Source organism: Mastigoproctus giganteus, chromosome 1 (assembly GCF_048544385.1).
Source record: "Mastigoproctus giganteus isolate SK-2022 chromosome 1, ASM4854438v1, whole genome shotgun sequence".
Classification (NCBI taxonomy): domain Eukaryota; kingdom Metazoa; phylum Arthropoda; class Arachnida; order Uropygi; family Thelyphonidae; genus Mastigoproctus; species Mastigoproctus giganteus.
The window spans coordinates 183,917,633-183,937,576 of record NC_143575.1 but is presented as its reverse complement, the minus strand read 5'-3'; the positions used below and the strand labels follow the sequence as shown (position 1 = coordinate 183,937,576).

The window sequence follows — 19,944 nt, the reverse complement described above, 5'->3', positions numbered from 1 at the left end:
GAGAATAAAGAGGTGCTCTGCACCTCTGAGTATGTCTGATTGAGGTGTTGAAGGCTTTGAGTAAACTTAATGCTGATGGAATATTTCCTTTTGCTCAGAATACATGAGGGGCATAAATTCAAATTGAGGAAGGATGTTTTAGAAGAGATGTGTGGGAATTTGCCGTCAGCCTGCAGGTAGTTGATTGTTCGAACAGACTTCTACCTCATGTTGTAGTGGTAGGTAGTTTGAATAAATTAAAGGAAGAAAATTAAGCCCCTTTATCCCATAGAAATTCATTAAAATTCGGAAGGATGCATTCTGTGAACACATAGTGATCATTGTGACAATTTTTCAGCTTATTTTATGCAGATAATCATAAAAAAAAATAATTCTATGAATTTTATTTTAACAAGGTGAAGTTTATAAAAAATTGAACCGAAAGGTATCCTGTATAGTACAGTAAAAAATACAGGTAACCTGTAAATTGAGAAATAAACATGGGAATGTAAAAAAATAAAAATGTAGCGCGTGAGACTTAAATCTAAATTAAAAATATCACTCATTAAGCGACCTTTTGATTTCTTGAGTTAGCAGTCAAATTTGAAGATATTTTTCTGGGGCGAATGTAGTGTGTTATTTTAATTTTTATAAATATAAGATTTATTTATACTACGAATGAGTTATTTCTAAATTACACAAAATAAAGCAGCATAAGTCATGATTGCACTGCACTGCACTGCACTACACTGTATGTGTGTGTACATACCTGCATTCACTTATATTTGTTCATTTGGCCTTAATGTTATATTATGTTAATGGAGTCACAGTAAATTGTATGGCAGTTTTACTAACAGATGGCAAAATTATATATTTAATTAGTAAATAAATATATAATACTTATAAATGTATAATAAATAAATAAATATATAAATAATTAGTAATACTAATATTAGTAAATAAAATTAATTTGTAAGTAAAGTAAATAAAATTATTTAATACAGCCACTCCTCGACTTACGTAAGGGTTGTGTTCCGTGAAACTCTACGTAAGTCGGAATCTTCCTAAATGCTTATGCAGCACTCGCAACTATGTGCGTGGAATTTGATTGAAGCAAAAAAGAAATGTTCAACGAACATGTAAATAGAATTATTTATTAAATTTTTTTTTATCTCATTCTCAGGAAAATTACAAAAGGAGAGAGGAGACAGGCATAACGTCTTAACAGGCATAACAGGCATAAAGTTTTACCTTTCAAGCATCATTGCCAGAATTAACTCTCCAGCTGATAAGCACTTTGCAGCAGAAGTTGAGGGCTGTGGAAATTTAGAAGGGGTTTTTTTCCAACACATCACATAATTTCTCTGCAGCTGCAGAATCGGCACTGGTGACTTCACCGCATACTTTAATGCTCTGGAAACCAGTGCGATGCTTGATCCTATTAAACCACCCATTTCTTGCCACGAACTTGGCTTGTAGTTTGCCGTACTTATCCTTAATATCTTCGTGAATACTTGCTTTTGCTCGAATGGCCATTGGACTCGGGCACTTGCTTCTGATGGCGCCTCCGTAGCCAGGTGGGAAGGAGCAGCAGTGCATAGTACACGCTTCTTGATTAGACCGGGGTTCAAGCCTGTCACCACCAAATACGGAGGATGCGGAAAGGTCAGGGAATGACCACCGCATATCCCGGAGCAATATGGCCTTAGTTGCTAATGCTCCTAAAAACCACAAATAACAAACAAACAAACACTTGTTTCTGAATCTGATTTTCTAATATGGATAATAATACGGATTAATAATATGGATAATATTATTAATAGCTTTTTCATCTTCGATATTCCATTGGTCCCTTTCCCTTCACCATTGTAATAAATATATAGCAATGAAGAGAAGATTCTGAAAATTTACTTATGTTTTTTATGATTGAAGATTTCAGTGAAGGGGAACTCATTTCACCCTAATACTGTAACGTAAAAACCCACAGAATTCAAGTTATCGGTATTATCGCAAATGCAATAAGATTGAGTTTACTACCCATTTATAATAGATTGCACTAACAGAAAAGCCCAATAAACTGGAAAGTGCAAATTGTTTTTATTGTTTTATGGTCATGACCTCCAGAAATGTGTTTTAGAAAAATATCACAAAGGCATTCAAAATTGATTCTTATAACGGAACTTATGATAATGATGAAAGTGTAGTGCAATTTCCATTATAAAAATGACCTTTTAGAGAGATAGCTTAGTTGTATAGCAAAAATTTCAACTTCCAAGGTCTTGGAATGAATTATCAAAAAACAAAGTGTTATTGGGTTCATATTACGATATTTTCATGATACCTCCATTTATTCCTTTAGGATGCAAAATACGTTTCCATGATTTTTTAAAGTTTGAACCGGCCAGGAAAAACTTACGTAAAGTCAAATTTCTGTAATTCGAGTATTACATAAGCCGGGGAGTGCCTGTATTAGTAAAATTTGTAAGCAAAATTATGTAAATCATGACTCCTGTCCTTGGTAAACTAATAGCTCAGGGTGCTGAAATAAATAGTTGATAGAAAATGAAAAGTATTCAAACGAAAACTATAAATTTTGTACTTGGGATATACAGAAAAATACAAAAAACGAATACAACCTTAGTTTAAAAACATATATACACACATTTTTCAGTATTGTTTCAAGTGAAATCTTCTAATAAGTGCTACTATCTCTTGTTGAGTTTCGAATTAATTGTAGACACAGTTTACAATAGATAGCTCCATGAAAATATCTTTTAAAATTGGAAGAGAGGTGATTGTGTCTGCCAGCCGTTTCTGTCTAGTTTGGACTTAGAATTTTCTTCTATCTATGGAAGTTGATTAAGTTGAATGAAGTGATACATAAATAGATATAGAAGATATCATAATGATGCACATTTTTTACAATTTTTTTACTATTTTTTTAAAAAATAGCAAAATTAGAATAATAATTTTTTTTTTTAAATTTTGCTTTCATTTTAGAAAATTTCAGCCTAATAATTTTGCCCACCAATTCAATAACACATTAATATTTAAAAGCATTTATATACAAAGGTTTAATTTTTTGCAAATTTTAAAAACTTCATGAAGTTTTTAAAATTTCACAGAACCAGCTGTGAAAATTCACAGCCCAGGAAAATTCACAGCCCTTTAACCCTTTCTGGAGTAAGTTTGATGACCCCCTGGGGGTCATCAAACTCACTCCAGAAAGGGTTAAAGGAAAGAATGAATATGCTTTTCAGGTTGGTTTTTGAAGAATTGATGAACCCACTCATTTGGATTTATATATGTGGACCTCCCATGGCAGCTCTTAATGTGAAAAAATTTCCACAATACACACAGTTTCCTGAGAAAATTGTGGAATAAATTCTTCCTCTTTGTGGCATCTGTATCAAGAAAATAATGCATCTGGAGAGAGTAATTTTTAGCAGGGCTCGATTCTAGGATCTCTGAAGAATTTGGAAGGCCCAAATCTGTCACCGAGCAGTTTGCTCAATTTTTGTGTGAACTGTTGTAGTTCACATATATATTCACACTGTGAAAGATCACTGTTGCCATATACATTGCATTTGGAATCTGATGATGCAATTATATTGAGAGTTTCTGCTGTAGAAGGTGTATAGACATATACATGTGATGGGTCTTATAGCAGATGATAGATTCAGATATGAAATGCCTTTTTTGTTTTTATTGTTATAGCCTTGCACTTCAGACAGCTGGAAATAGTAGTAATCTCCATGGCTTCTCTGTTCATGCCAGACCAATTTCAGATGCATCTGGACATGGTCAAGGACAGGGGTGGCAAGCCTATGGCATTGTGCCCAAAGTGGCAAGCATATAAATTTTTTGGGCACTTGGAATTCAGAGCATCTCAAAAAAATTTCAAACTTTGAAACATGACTCGTGTAGTGACATCACGTCACTGCATGCCTGGCATGTAGTGACATCATGCCATTCAGCAAATAGCTGTATTCATGCAGTGATTTGTCCAAATTCAGAATGGTGAGATGTATTGATAAAATTGTCTGATTAAATGTCTTGAATATCCGAGGGGCATGCGAGGGTGGTTTTTTAAAAAATTTAGTCAATTTTGGCATGCACCCTTAAAAAGGTTCACCACCCCAGGTCTAGGATGATCAGAAAATGCAGACTTTTTCTTATCTTGCACCATTTCTCCATCTGTTCGACATATTTAGTAGCAGATTTTGTGTGGAGCCTTTGGTTTATCTTGATTGCCAAGTTTTATCATGAAATATACACAACACCTTTTTAACAATTTGTGTAATTTTTTCCTTCCTTGTTTCTTCTCTTCCCCCTCCCCAAACAAAACTGTATATGTAGCAAAACATGTGAAATTTATATATGCAGCCTTTTGTTGCCATACTGAATTCTATAGCTTGCATGCAAAGATACAAACACAATTTAGTTGGATTGTTGCATACCAACTAAAACAGTACAGGGAATGAAGGTCTTCCGTTCACTTACTAATGCCATCTTTTGTTGTATATTAGTACTCCTAGAAGGTTCTCCCTTCTTGATTGTACTAGAAAAATTGGTAACTAGCAGTTGCCAACCCAGTAATAATAAAAAATTGCATTATCATTTTTATGTATTTTAAAGTAAAGGGTATTGCAGAAGGAAACGTTCCTAAAATAATTTTGAAGGGGCCAAAACATACAATATCAAATAACAAGAAATATTTTAGATTGTGCCAATTACATGAAATTTAGTGGCACCCCCTGACTAGCACCAGATCCAAATTATGTGAAATATCATTTAGATTGGAAACAAAAACCAACTACAATACTGGACCAACAAAATTATAAATAAAGTAAAATAGATTGACCATTATGCCCCATCTTGACAGAGGACCGCAAGACCAGTAATGGTTAGGGAATCACTGCATTTCAAACATTAGACAAATCCATGCATACACAAACCATTGCACTGATTAAACCGTGGATGCAATGGATTTGAATAATGTTGGTCCTTATGCAGTGGAAAATTATAATAGAACAGAACCTAGCACTCACATGGTAACACCATACCACTGACAAAGTCACTGTTGAACCTGAATACATAACAGAAATTTGGCTATAGAGGGCAGTATGAGCACACGTTAGCATATCGACTCACTGCTACCATGTGAAAGAAATTGAAAAATTAACTAATTATGATAAAAGTAAAATTAACATCACAACCATTGGGAATGCATTAATGCGTAATCCACCACGTGCTGCTTGTTATAAATTAGAATAAACATAAATAAAAACAAATGCCAGAGGCATGGCAAACTAGTAGAGTGAAAATAAAATAAACAAAAAATGAAACCGGAGGGGTGGATCAAGTAAAGGATCTTGCAGAAGGAAACGTTCCTAAAATGATTTTGAAGGGCCAAAAAATTACAATATCAAATAATGAGAAATATTTTAGAATGCGCCAATTGTATGAAATTTAGCAGTGCCCCCTGACTAGCACCAGATGCTAGAATGCTAAAATAGAAAATTCAAAAATAATTTTGGAATGTTTCCTTCTACAGTACCCTTTGCTTGTCCCCCCCCCCCATTTCATTTTGTTATGTATGGTTTATTTTATTTTTGCTGTACTGGTTTCCTATGCTGGTATTTGTTTTATTTATTTTTATTCTAATTTATTATACGCAGCATGCATTGCAGAAGGAAACGTTCCTAAAATAATTTTGAAAGGCCAAAAAAAATACAATATAAAATAACAAGAAATATTTTAGAATGCGCCAATAATGTGAAATTTAGCGGCACCCCCTAACTAGCACCAGGTGCTAGATGTTTGTTATTTGGTTTTTAGGAGCTTTAGCAACTAAGCGCATATATTTCTCCAGGGATATGCGGTGGTCATTCCCTGACCTTTCCGCATCCTCCGTATTTGGTGGTCATGGGCTCGAAACCCGGTCTAATCAAGAAGCGTGTGCTACGCGCTGCTGCTGCTGCTGCTGCTCCTGGCTACGGAGGCGCCGAGGTGCTAGAATGCTAAAATAGAAAATTCAAAAGTAGTTTTGGAATGTTTCCTTCTGCAATACCCTTTACTTGATCCCCCTCCCATTTCATTTTGTTATGTGTATGGTTCATTTTATTTTTGCTCTACTGGTTTTCTATGTTACTGCTATTTGTTTTATTTATTTTTATTCTAATTTATTATAAGCAGCATGCAGTGGATTATGCATTAATGCAGCCCTGATGTTTGTGATGTTAATTTTCCTTTTATAATAATTAGTTAATTTTTCAATTTATATACAGGTAGTTCCCAACTTTACGAGTTAATTCGTTGCTACCGCGCGCTCGTAAAGCGAGAATTTATTTCCCATAGACATAATGTTAAAAATAGGGGTTACGTTCTCAACAATGAAATTAGTTAGCTAATTAGTTTATGTTTAAACAATGATTGATTTATCCAAAGAAATGAAAATGTAGCCTGTAAAATCAAGCAAATTATAATAAAGAAATTATTTATGACTTGCAAATGTTAAAGAATGTTCATTCTTCATCATCAACAAAATGCACACTCGTTTATCACTCACTATTGGCTCGGCACTTGTTGGTTTGTTGCACAAGGAGTCGTCTTCTTCAGAAATGCTTCAAGAGGCATTTGTTTTCAAGATAATCTTCTCTTTTCTTTATAAATTTCAATAGCATGCATAAGCATGTTTAAACGCAACGCACAAATTGCAACTAACATGATTTGCGTGGAGCAACAAGATTACGAAGCTTAAAAAAAAAGGAATGAAGAGAAAATTCTGAAAATTTATGTAGTATGTTTTTTATACAATTGAAGATTTCAGTAAAGGGGAAGCACATTTCACCATAATAACGTAAAAACCCACACAATTCCAGTTATCAGGTTTATCACAAACGCAATAAGGTCAAGTTTACTACCCATTTATAATTGATTGTGCTAACAGAAAAGCCCAATAAACCGGAAAGTGCAAATTGTTTTTATTGTTTTATGGTTGTGACCTCTAGAAATGTGATTTAGAAAAATATGACAAAGCCATTCAAAATTGGTTCTTTTAACAGAACATATGATAATGATGAAAGTGTAGCACATTTTAATGATTTAAATTGGTAACTAATACAATTTACACTATAAAAATGACCTTTTAGAGAGTTATATAGTGAAAATTTCAACTTCCAAGGTTGTGGAACGAATTACCAAAAAACAGTGTGTTAATGGGTTCATATTACGATATTTTCACAATACGATGGTGTCTCTGGAATGGATTAATATCATGAAGCGGGATACACTGTATTGTATAGCTACGCGTGTGGTTTGAAATGCGCTATTTATGAATGTTTAACATTCTTTTTTGGAAATAATGTTTGTATTTTTGATTTGTTGATACTTGGGAAAAAAAAAAAAAAACTCGTAAAGCGGAAACTGCCTGCCTGCTTGTCTGCCTGTGTGTGTGTGTGTGTGTGTTTACATAGTTTCTTATATAAAAAGGTCTCCCTTGCCAGTGCAAATTCCCTCAGTACTCTGTCTCCATGTAACTATTCAGAGTGCTAAGTTGATGATATTGTATGTGATTACAGTGAGCTCCGCAAAATCTGACACCCTTCGGGATTGAGAGGTGCCAGATTTTAAAATATTCCTGATTTTATAGAAGTATACTTAGTGGTTGAGCAGTTTTAAAGGAACACATTTCAATCAATATTAAGCACAAATAACTGAACTTCTTTACATCAATAAACATTTATAATGATTTTCTTTTGTTTTTGCAAGCAGGGTTTAAACTGCATGGATAATGCAGTTTAAACTTAATTCTCAATTCTCATCTTATCTTAATTCTCACAGCAGAGCAAATTTGCTTTGTAATAAGTTCCCCTAGTATTGCATGACTTTCAGCAGATGACTTTAGCTATATTACATCTTTGAAAACTATTTCATATTTCAAAGATGTAATATAGCTAAAGATATCTGTTTTGTATCTTCTTTGCCACTGTTTTGTCTGTGTACAACAGATGTACAAGTTAGTGGGTGCTGTCTTGTGGCACTTTAGATAGAAGATCAGAAGTTGTTTGTGACTGGAGAATATCTCATATACAGTGGCATGCAACCTATATGAACTGATGATCCAACTATGAAATTGATCTCAATGTTGAGGTAAGAGCAGCATTTAGGGGCCAGACCTTGGTTTGAATTTGTGATCCATCACCATTGAAGCACATCTGTTGTGTCTGGGTTCGTGTCAGAGAAACTGGGGGTTCCTGTGGTGGATTAGACATGATGGCAATGACTGAATAATGAATCATTGTTTTGCTTCTTGAAGATGTTGGTTCGGACTGGTCTGCTGCTGAGCTGTGTATTCCTTAGCAGTTAATGAAAGGATGTTACATCCCTTGTTCCTTCCATTACTGCATGGAATTGTATGTGGATTGCATTCCATTTCCTGAGAAGTGCTGTTCTTGATTACAGCTTAGCCATTTCTATGTGATGGGTACATCAGCTGCATATGTTGTTGTGGAACAAAGTTCTTGACTTATCCGATTGTTATTTTATGTAGTGAATGCAAAGCCGACTTTCTGTAATGAGGTGAAGCAGTTAAATATTTCCTCATGAGAAAGACTTATCCTCTAATCAAGACCATCATAATCATGATCAGCTTTATTGCAACATAGCTGTTTCAACGGTATATGAACTAATGAATTGACATAACTTCCAAATTGGGGTTATTATATTGATGCTGTGTATTATGTTATCAGCACTCTGGCATACTACGCTATTTTGGTATTATCCGTATGCTGGCAGACAATCCCTGGCCATCTCCATGTGCAAGGAATGATAACCAACTAGTGGTAGTATATGTTATACTAGAAATTTTATTATTTCCAGCATAACATATTCTTTGATTATTTTTATTAATTGAGTATTTTGATAAATAGTGGAGCTACCAGTAGCTGGGACCATCTTCTTTAATAAATAATAATAACTAGATCGTGGATATAGCTTAGCTTAATTTTTCAGCACTTACCTCATAGTAATCCACTAACCTAATTTACTAACCTCATAATAAATCTAATATTCACCAACAACAATTAACCCACATATGAGACTTCATGAAAATTCCGAACATTGTAATACAAAAGGCAGACAAAGGCGACACCCACCATCGCAATCATGGACAAAAATACATATATAAAGAAAATGTTACACATCCTGTCGGATTCAATGACATACAGAATTTGCAACACGTTTAACATTAACAAACTTTAAAATAAACTTGATGGGATCCTAAGAAGACTCAAAGCCAACAAACAAATTAATTTACACGCCCTCCAGCAAATAGGCATACGCAGTAATATTCTCCCAAACATTTTTGGAATAGTCAAACTCCATAAACAAGACAATCCTTTAAGACCCATTGTTTCCTATAACAGTCTGCCTATGCCAATCTATCCATATTCCTCGTCAAAATTATTTCACCTTTAATGAAATTTTCTCGGTTCAGAGTCTACAATACTAAACAGGCACACGAACGTATAACTTCCATGACCATATCTGAAAACAATATTCTCGCGTCCTTCGACATAGTCTCCCTATATACAAACGTACACATCAAAACCATGCTACTATCTCTTAAAGAACTATTAATTAAAGACGATTTGACAAAACGTACTGACTTAAACATTAATGACATTTTAGAACTCACGTCACTGTTACTCGACGCCAAACAATTTAAATTTAAAAACAACATCTACAAACAAATTTTTGGCCTCCCCATGGGCCTCGGTACCTCTGCCCCCTTTATCTGAAATCTACCTCTCTTCTATTGAAGAAAAAATTCTCCAACCCTTTCCCCCAGGGATTAAACTATATATGAGATATGCGGCCGACGTCCTCTTAATAGGCAACCAAACCACTATCAATACTTTACTGAACACGTTTAATACAACACATGAGAGACTCAAATTTACCCTAGAAATAGAAACCGATAATAAAATTAATTTTCTAAACCTCACTATATACAAAATAAGTACAACTTTAGGCACAAAAATATACAGAAAGAACACACATACAGGTAAATTCTTACTTTACCACTCACACCATCCTCTATACATCAAAAAAGCAGTTCTATACAATCAGGTATACAACGCTATCAAATATAGTCACACACAAACAGACCTATCCATAGAATTGCAATACCTCACCAAAAAATTCATCGACAGGAAATACCCATTACAACTAATTAAAGAACCATCATAAAAGTCCATAATACTAATAACTCAAGCAAAATTAATAACCACATGAATAAGAATAAGATACACAAACCCCTTATCACCCTCCCATACCATCAACAATATGCTAGATGACTTCAACAGATTTTTAAAAATACAGATACCAAATTAATATTTACATCTTATAACAAATTAAGTTCTAAATTCAGTTCATACAAGACAGCATACGAGTATGGGACATAAGATCATAATAACATTATATATTTAATTAGATGGCAATGATATTGTCAAGCATATTACATAGGCAGTACAACAGCAAAATTCGGGACATCAAAAATTTCTAACATGCGTGCATACTACCACTTTAATAGCTTCAAATCTAATTTAGCAAGTACAGAACTAACACAACATGTTCAATCTTATAATCATAACCCACTCATCGATTGAGCGATCACAATAGTTAAACTAAATTCCAGTTATAAAATCCTTCAAAACGAAGCCCTCGTCATTGAGTGGTTTAAGCGCCACACATCACTTAACATATTAAACAAAAAGATTCCCACCAACTTCTCCCCTATTTGGAATTTAGCACGTATTAAGTTCCGCGTGCACTGAAATGCATTTCGGGAACCCAACCTGTATATAACACACTCGTGCGCTCTCCCCTCCCCACTATAGCTAACTGAAGACGATTTCGAAAGTCGCTCATGCGCAGCTATTAGCTTTTATCTCACTTCATTTAATTTATTTTAATTAGACAACCATAGAATGGAAGGTGCACGTTCCTTTCTTAGAAAAATTTTTAAAGCCCATAACTTAGTTTTTAAATTTATAATCCCCATAAGTTATTACAATCTCTTAACCACTATGCATGTGGCAAAACTTACAACCAACTAAGCGGATTACTATGAGGTGAGTGCTGAAAAATTAAGCTAAGCTATATCCACAATCTAGTCATTACATCACAGCACATAAGGACTCCTTAAAATATCATCAGTAAATAATAATAATAAAAAAAAATGTGCATTGTTACTAGAGACCATCTGCTGTCTGATGAGGGGCCAGTTAGTCTTGAAACAGGCTATAATAGCAGTCTCATCTTTTAAATAAATGGCCAATTAACCTAGTGGCCAGCCATATGTTTGAAATGAGTACAATGCTGGGAGTCATTGCGGTACAAGTAAACACATGGGTTGTGATAGGGTAGGTGAGAATAGGAACAGGTGCATGTATATTTGCATGTATACCAATGCTAGGAGTTTGGTAAATAAATTTGATGAATTTGAGGAATTGCTCAAAACATCAAAGGCAGATATTATTGGGATATCAGAGACATGGTGTCACACAGCTATAAGGAATGCAGAACTGGAATTTGGGGAAGTATAATGTGTACAGGAAGGATAGACAGGATAGGAAGGGAGGAGGGGGGTATGCTATTAGTTAAGAAACACATAAAATCCAAGGAAGTGGAAGCCAGTTGACATCGCTGGACAGTGTCGAGTCAGTTTCGTGTGACATAAGCATTGGGAGATCAAAATTGAGAGTAGGAGTGTGTTATAGGCCTAATGACTCTGATGAGTACAATAAGAAACTGTACAGGGAAATAGAGTGGGCCAGTAAATCAGAGAGTCTTATAATGGGGGATTTTAATTTCCCAGATATTGAATGGAATTTGTGGGTTGGTCACTCACACACTAGCAAGGCTTTTGGGGATTTATTGGATGATTGTTTTCTACATCAGCATGTTTGGGAGGCAACTAGATGTAGTAATACTCTTGATCTGATTATCAGTAGTGATTCTTCATGCATTAAGAATCTGCAGATAAAGGAACCACTAGGTGGCAGTGATCACAGTGTGCTGAAGTGGGATTTACTCAAACAGGTAACTACCATCAGGGGTAAAGGGAAGGGTTTTTGCTTTCATAAAGGCAACTACGATAGTATGAGACAGTATTTAAATTCTATACAGTGGGACCAACTGATAATGTTACCAACAGCAAATTCAAAATGGGAAGCATTCAAAGAATTTATCTTGGAAGTTACTAGGCTTTGCATACCAACTAAGAAATATTGTTCAAGGTTTAGGCCTAAATGGATGTCAGATGAACTAATGAGACATATGGCAGAGAAGAAAAAATGCATGGGATACATGGTGGGACCAACTGATAATGTTACCAACAGCAAATTCAAAATGGGAAGCATTCAAAGAATTTATCTTGGAAGTTACTAGGCTTTGCATATCAACTAAGAAATATTGTTCAAGGTTTAGGCCTAAATGGATGTCAGATGAACTAATGAGACATATGGCAGAGAAGAAAAAATGCATGGGATACATGGTGGGACCAACTGATAATGTTACCAACAGCAAATTCAAAATGGGAAGCATTCAAAGAATTTATCTTGGAAGTTACTAGGCTTTGCATACCAATTAAGAAATATTGTTCAAGGTTTAGGCCTAAATGGATGTCAGATGAACTAATGAGACATATGGCAGAGAAGAAAAATGCATGGGATACATATAAATTAATGGGTGACATGGAAGCCTATGATAGATATAAGCTGGTCTGTAACCAGGTCACAAAGGAGATTAGGCAAGCAAAGGCAGATTATGAGAAATCTTTGGCAAAGGATGCAAAGAAAAACAAAAAAGAGTTCTTTACCTATGTAAACTCTAGAAGGAAAGAAATGAATCAGATTGGTTCACTGGATATTGATGGTTCAACTGTTGATGATCCTGCTCAGGTGGCTAACAAACGAAATGAGTATTTTGCATCTACATTCACCCATGAGGAGTTATTCAGGGAGGGGAATGCCAGAGGTGAGTTAAACTCTGGCAGTGAGCTAGATGATTTTGTAATAACTGAGAGAAAATTGGAGGAGACATTGTTAAAGATAAACATAAAAAAGGCATCTGGGGTGGATGGTATCTATCCAGTTATATTAAAGGAGGCAGCAAAGGAAGTAAGCAAACCCTTAGCCATAATTATGAGAGCTTCTTTGGACTCAGGGGAGGTACCCATGGACTGGAGATGTGCAAATGTAATCCCAATTCACAAAGGAGGATCAAAGGCTGACACAAGTAATTATAGACCTGTGAGTTTAACTTCTGTTCCAGGAAAATTAATGGAAGCACTGGTTAAAGAAGCACTGCAGGATCATCTTGACAATAATTGTTACAGCTCAGACACAGCATGGTTTTGTTAAGGGAAGGTCTTGCCTGACCAATTTGATTGTATACTATGATGTAGTCACAAAGGAACTGAATGTCAAAAATAACTTTGATATTATATATTTGGATCTTAGAAAGGCTTTTGATACTGTTGCATACGGAAGACTGCTGAAAAATTGGAGCAGTATGGCATTGTAGGGAAATTGCTGTTATGGATAAAGGGATGGTTGAGTGAGAGAAGACAGAGAGTGGTAATCAATGGACACTGCTCATTGTGGACTAATGTTATTAGCGGAGTCCCTCAGGGTTCAGTGTTGGATCCATTGTTGTTTTCTGTATTTATAAATGATATTGATGATGGTATATCAAGCTTAATGTCCAAGTTTGCAGAAGATATGAAGGCTGGCAGCGTTGTTAAGGACACTAATCACAGTATGCTGTTGCAACAGGATCTAGAAAAGTTGAGCAGATGGGCTGAGAGGTGGCAAATGAAGTTTAACATTGACAAATGCAAAGTACTACATATGGGAAGCAGTAACCCCAGAGTGATGTATCAACTCTGTGGTACTACACTGACAGTGGTAGAGAACGAAAAGGACCTGGGGGTAATTGTGCAGGCAGATATGAAGTTTGCAGACGGTTTGCAAGAGTAGATCATAGTGTCTTGTCAATGATATACAAGAATTTTTCTAACAGGGATAAGGAGGTAATTATCCCCTTGCATAAGGCAATGGTCAGGTCACACCTTGAGTACTGTATACAGGTCTGGAGGCCTCATTTTAAGAAGGATGTAGAGCTGTTGGAACGAGTACAGAGAAGGGCATCAAGTTTAGTGAACTGAACAAAGGGTTGCTCTTAAGAAGAAAGGCTTACCTTTTGCAAATTACAGTGTCTGGAGACTAGGCACCTGCAAGGTGATGTATAAAACCTTGAATGGTTTGAGCATGCTCAATGCTAATGGAATTCTTCCTCTTGCTCAGAATATTGCCTGAGAGGGCATAAATTAAAATTGAGGAGAGATGGTTGTAGGATAGATGTGCGGATGTTTGCCTCTAGCCAGCGGGTGGTTGTGATTGCTGGAACAAACTTTCATCTGTTGTTGTAGAAGTTGATAGCTTAAATAGATTCAAGGCAGAATTTGACAAACATTTGGAGCGAGGGGGATGGGTGAAGTAAGGGTTTTTTTTTTTTTTTTTTTGGCTGATGCTATATAAGCTTGCTTTCTTGCATCATGTGCCCTTGCTAATGCTAAAACCTTGGTATCGATCACAAAAGGAAATCCTCTTTTTCACCACTTTAATGGTTTACTGGTCAACAATCAGTAAACCACTTAATCTGCAACTGTATTTGGAGTCTACATCTTTTACCTTTCGGCGCCTCCGTAGCCAGGTGGGCAGGAGCAGCAGGGCGTAGCACACGCTTCTTGATTAGACCGGGGTTCAAGCCCGTGCCCCCACCAAATACGGAGGATGCGGAAAGGTCAGGGAATAACCACCACATATCCCCGGAGCAATATATCCTTAGTTGCTAATGCTCCTAAAAACCAAATAACAACCACCACCATTTTCCTTTCAAAAATTAAAATAATCTAATCTAAATATGCAAATATGAGTGCCCAAACATTCGAGCATTGATTTCAATATTCTAGTATAATGTTCTTTCTTACCATAACAGTTTTAACAATTAGCCTTTCATTCCCTTTTAATTTGTTATAATTTGTGAAAGGAAAGACTACTTTTTAATGTCTATTTTTTTAATGACAGTATAATGATTTATTATTATTTTACTTATAGATTAGAGAACTTTATATGTTAGCTTTAGAAGAGCAAATCAACTCCACTGAAGAATATCAGAAAGCATACAAACTTTTAAGGTGATTATTGCTATTATTGCAAGATATCATGAAATTCATTTAGTCAATGTTCTTTTGTTCGGCAAATTTCTTTATTGCATATAATATGATAAAAGACTTCCAATATTATTCTTTATTTATCTCCATGTCAGCAAACAGGCCTTTGAGTATCAGGCATCATAATATAATACAAGGTGATTCAAAAGTCTCTATTCATAGGGAAAATGGTCACTTTATTCACAAAACATGTTCTACATGATTGCCATTCCTTTAAAAACACATACGGATGTGTCTCTCCCGCTCATATTTAACTGGTGTTATGCACATAATTGCATTTCAAATGCATTCCTTTAGGTGATTCACGTTTCGTATATTTTCCTGGTACACCATGGCATTCAACTGTCCCCACAAGTACAAATTAAGTGGGCTGAGGTCTAGGAACCGCTGAGGCCACTCCATGGGACCAAAGCGACCAATCCAGGAACTACGGGGAAGAGAATCGAAAAAAATAATTTGCTGCACTGTGCAGCACTCCTCTCCAGGAGAGCATGCTAGAGAAGCATAGAATTGTGGCCTTGGCAGACCTCCTAACTAAACCAGTTGGGCCTTAAGTTGCTTTTTTGTATGGACATCCTCTGTGCATTGTGTCTAACATCATCAGAAACCAAAAAATTCATCTCACTGAAATACACAAAATGTTACTAACAGCTTATGGGGTGAGGCTCTATCCCAAGCACATGCATTTTGATGGTTTAACCTTTTTTTAAAGAGGGCAGAGAGGATTTGAAGCAGACGATCCTCAAAGTGCACAACCGAAAACAACCTGGAGTCTTAAATTGGTGGGCAAAGTGTGCAGTTTACCAGCAAATGACCACCAGTTAGCATTAAAATTGCTAGCATGTGAGTTAAATGCAAATATGGAATTGATAGGGTCAATAAGGGCAATTATATGAAATTGAATTGATAGGAGCAATTTGCAGAACTTAAGCCTTTCTTAGTAACAGCAACCATTTGTTCCATTCACCAATCTTGTTGCCCTGTTCTATACTTGTTCCAGCAACTCTACATCCTTCCTGAAATGAGGCCTCCAGACATGTATGCAGCACTCAGGGTGTGGCCAGACCATTGCTTTATACAGGAGGATAATCACCTCCTTATCCCTGCTAGCAAAATTCATGTATATCATTGACAAGAACCCATGAGATAGTCTTGCAATCTGTGTGCACTGCCCAGAAAACTTCATATCTTACTCCACAATTACCCCCAGGTCTTTTTCATTCTCCACTACCCTGAGTGTAGTACCACACAGTTGGTATGTTACTCTGGGGTAACTGCTACCCATATGCAATACTTTACATTTGTCAATGTTAAACTTCAGTTGCCACCTCTCAGCCCATCTTCTCAACTTTTATAGATCCTGTTGTAGTGTACTGTGATTAGTGTCCTTAACAACACTGCCAACCTTCGTATCATCTTCAAACTTGTACATTAATCCCGATATACCTTCATCAATATTATCGAGAAATACAGAAAACAATGAGTCCAACACTGAACCCTGGGAGGACTCCACTAATAATATTAGTCCATGAAGAGTATCCATTGTATCCATTGTCCTGTATCCATTGATTACCACACTCTCTGTCTTCTCCCACTCAACCATGCCTTTATCCATAACAGCAATTAACACTAGGAGCTCACATCTGGTGAGTATGGGCTTGGTAAACCCAGGGTCCTGAGCTGAATATCATCATCCTTCTCTTTCTTGGTGATTCCTCTCTCTCTCTCTCTCTCTCTCTCTCTCTCTCTCTCTCTCTCTCTCTCTCTCTCTCTCTCTCTCTCAGGTAACTCGGGAGACTTTTTTGATATGATGCAAGGAAGCCTCAGGCTTCCTTGCCTCATATTGCTAATAATGATAATAATAATGCCATACTGCTGCAATTTGTATAGTAGTCTTCCATGTGGAACAGTATCAAAAGCTTTCCTAAAATCCAAGTATATGATATAAAAATCATTTTTTCCCCTCCAGTTCCTTTGTAACCACATCATAATATCCAGTCAAATTGGTCAGACAAGACTTCCCTTTAACAAATCCATGCTGTGTCTGAACTGTAAGTGGAGTCTTGTCTAGATGATTCTGCAGTGCTTCTTTAACCAGTGACTCTATTATTTTCTGCAGAACAGAAGTTAAACTAACAGGTCTGTAATTACTTGTATCACCCTTTGATCTCCCTTTGCAGTAATGCAGTGAATTGAGGACACATTTGCACATCTCCAGTCCATGGGGACCTTCACCAAGTCCAAGGAAGCTCTCATAATTATGTCTAAGGGATTGCTTACTTCCTTTGCTGCCTCCTTTAATATAACTGGATAAATCCCATTCATCCCAGGTGCCTTTCTCATGTTCAACTTCAACTATTTCTTTTCTACTTTACTCTCAGTTATTACAAAATCATTTAGCTTCCTGCTAGAGTTTGATAAGTTTCTGGCCTCTACTCCATACAGAATTTCTCATGTGTGAATGTAGATGCAAAATACTCATTCAATTTGTCAGCTACCTCAGCAGGATCATCAACAATCAAACCATCGATATCAAGTGGACCAATCTGATTCAACCCCTTCCATCCTTTTAGAGTTTACATAAGTAAAGAAGTCTTTGCTATTCCTCTTTGCATCCTTTACCAAAGAATTCTCATAATCTGCCTTTGCTTGCCTAACCTCCTTTGTGACTTGATTATAGACTAGCTTATATCTACCATAGTCTTCTGTGTCACCTGATAATTTATATGTTGGACTTCTGATTGCATGGTAAGTAGAAGTGCACTGAACAATGAATGGGGCAATACTTATGCTGTCCCACTACTGATAATCTTATAGTATATGATGTTAGTCCTCATAGTCAGAGAAACTCTTTGATTTGTTTTGCATCATTTGTAACCCAGTCAACCAGTTCTGAAATTGTTTGGGATAAAATTGGAAAAATGAGGGGTTAATACCCTTTGTACCCATTCTGTCTGCCAGTGTAATTGGAGGTTCAGTTGCAGATGCATCTGAAATTACTTATGCACTGACAACTTTCGCAGGCGCCTCCGTAGCCAGGTGGGAAGGAGCAGCAGTGCGTAGCACACGCTTCTTGATTAGACCGGGGTTCGAGCCCGTCACCACCAAATACGGAGGATGCGGAAAGGTCAAGGAATGACCACCGCATATCCCGGAGCAATATAGCCTTAGTTGCTAATGCTCCTAAAAAAAAAAACCAAAAAATAACAACTTTCGCACATATTTCAGCAAGGTCATTGTCCTGTTTTTCTGATCATCAGAGAAAGGGGAGAAAGAAAAGGTCAATTTTGCTTTAAAAGTACTTGGAGGATATAATCAGCTATTTAGTAATGAAGAGCTAAAAATCTTTCTCTTTCCAAAACAAGTGCAGTTGGATCAGACAACCTTCACTATGAAATGATAATTTCTTTCGACAGCAGCAGCAGCTGTGGATCATTTACTTTTTTTTATTGTTCAACCAAATATTTATTGGAGGGGAATTTCCAGACTCACAGCAAAAGCCTTTCTAAAGCCAAGAAATCTAGCACTTTATACAAACAACTAGGTTGTGTAAAGTGCTAGAATGTGTGGCCAGCAGTCAGTTTTTACTTGGAAAATAATTAGTCATTTTCCAAAATTCAGTGTAGCTTTCAAAGGGACAGGTCCACTCTGGACAACAAAAAGGTATTTCTAGTCAGACTAGAAATACCTTTTTGTAGTCCTAACACTTAGTATCAGGTGCCTCCGTAGCCAGGTGGGAAGGAGCAGCAGTGTGTAGCACACGCTTCTTGATTAGACCGGGGTTTGAGCCCGTCACCACCAAATACGGAGGATGCGGAAAGGTCAGGGAATGACCACCGCATATTCACGGAGGAATATGGCCTTAGTTGCTAATGCTCCTAAAAACCAAATAACAACAACAACACTTAGTATCATTTCCCCCCCCCCCTCCATCAATATCGAGAAATCACACAATGCTGCTTGGAGATTTGTCATTTTAGAATCTGTTTATAACTTTGTTCTGAGGAGACATATTCCCCTTTTTATGAGGACCTTTTTTGCCAGACTAGACATTTCAAGTGCAGATGAGGTCTTTTTTTTTTCTCACCCTTTCCATCAAGAGGAAGGAATTCCCCATGGATCTATTTTAAGCATAACCCTCTTCACTATTAGAATAAACTCCGCTATACAGGTCAGCTTCCATCACTGGTTTCCAGTGCTCTTTATGTTCATGACTTTAATGTCCTGTCAATCTTGCAATATAAGAGTAATTGAAAGACATTTGCAACAGAATATAAACCACCTCAGTGGGCATTAGTCGGTGAATTCTGGGGTCATCACAAATGACCATCAGTGTTTACTTCTGTTGTTGTGTGAAACCTTCATCTTGATCCAGAATTCAAGTAGATGGAAATTCTATCCGACTTATATCTGTAGTTAAATTCTTGGGGATTGCATTTCAGATGAAATGCTTGAAAGGCATTAAAATCCTCTGTTCCCTGAGCTCCACCAAATAGGGAGCTGACTTGATGAACTTTTGTTCTGGTCTGTCATGCTCAGGTATAAGTTTTCACCAGGGCTAGTACACTTCGGGGGGGGGGGGGGGGGGGTTCTGCCTTGATTCACCATTGTGCCATTTACATTGTTGCCAGTGCCTATGGTACTTCTCCTACATGAAGTTT

General features: G+C 36.5%; 1 protein-coding gene across 1 annotated transcript in view; it reads left to right on the top strand.

The window, feature by feature from the left end:
* Positions 1 to 19,944, top strand: part of Orc3 (origin recognition complex subunit 3) — a 381,867-nt gene that overhangs the window by 220,715 nt on the left and 141,208 nt on the right. The window contains exon 13 of the mRNA XM_090390090.1: positions 15,168 to 15,247. Coding sequence (XP_090246216.1) covers positions 15,168 to 15,247 — 80 coding nt within the window. The remainder of the gene's footprint in view (positions 1 to 15,167; positions 15,248 to 19,944) is intronic.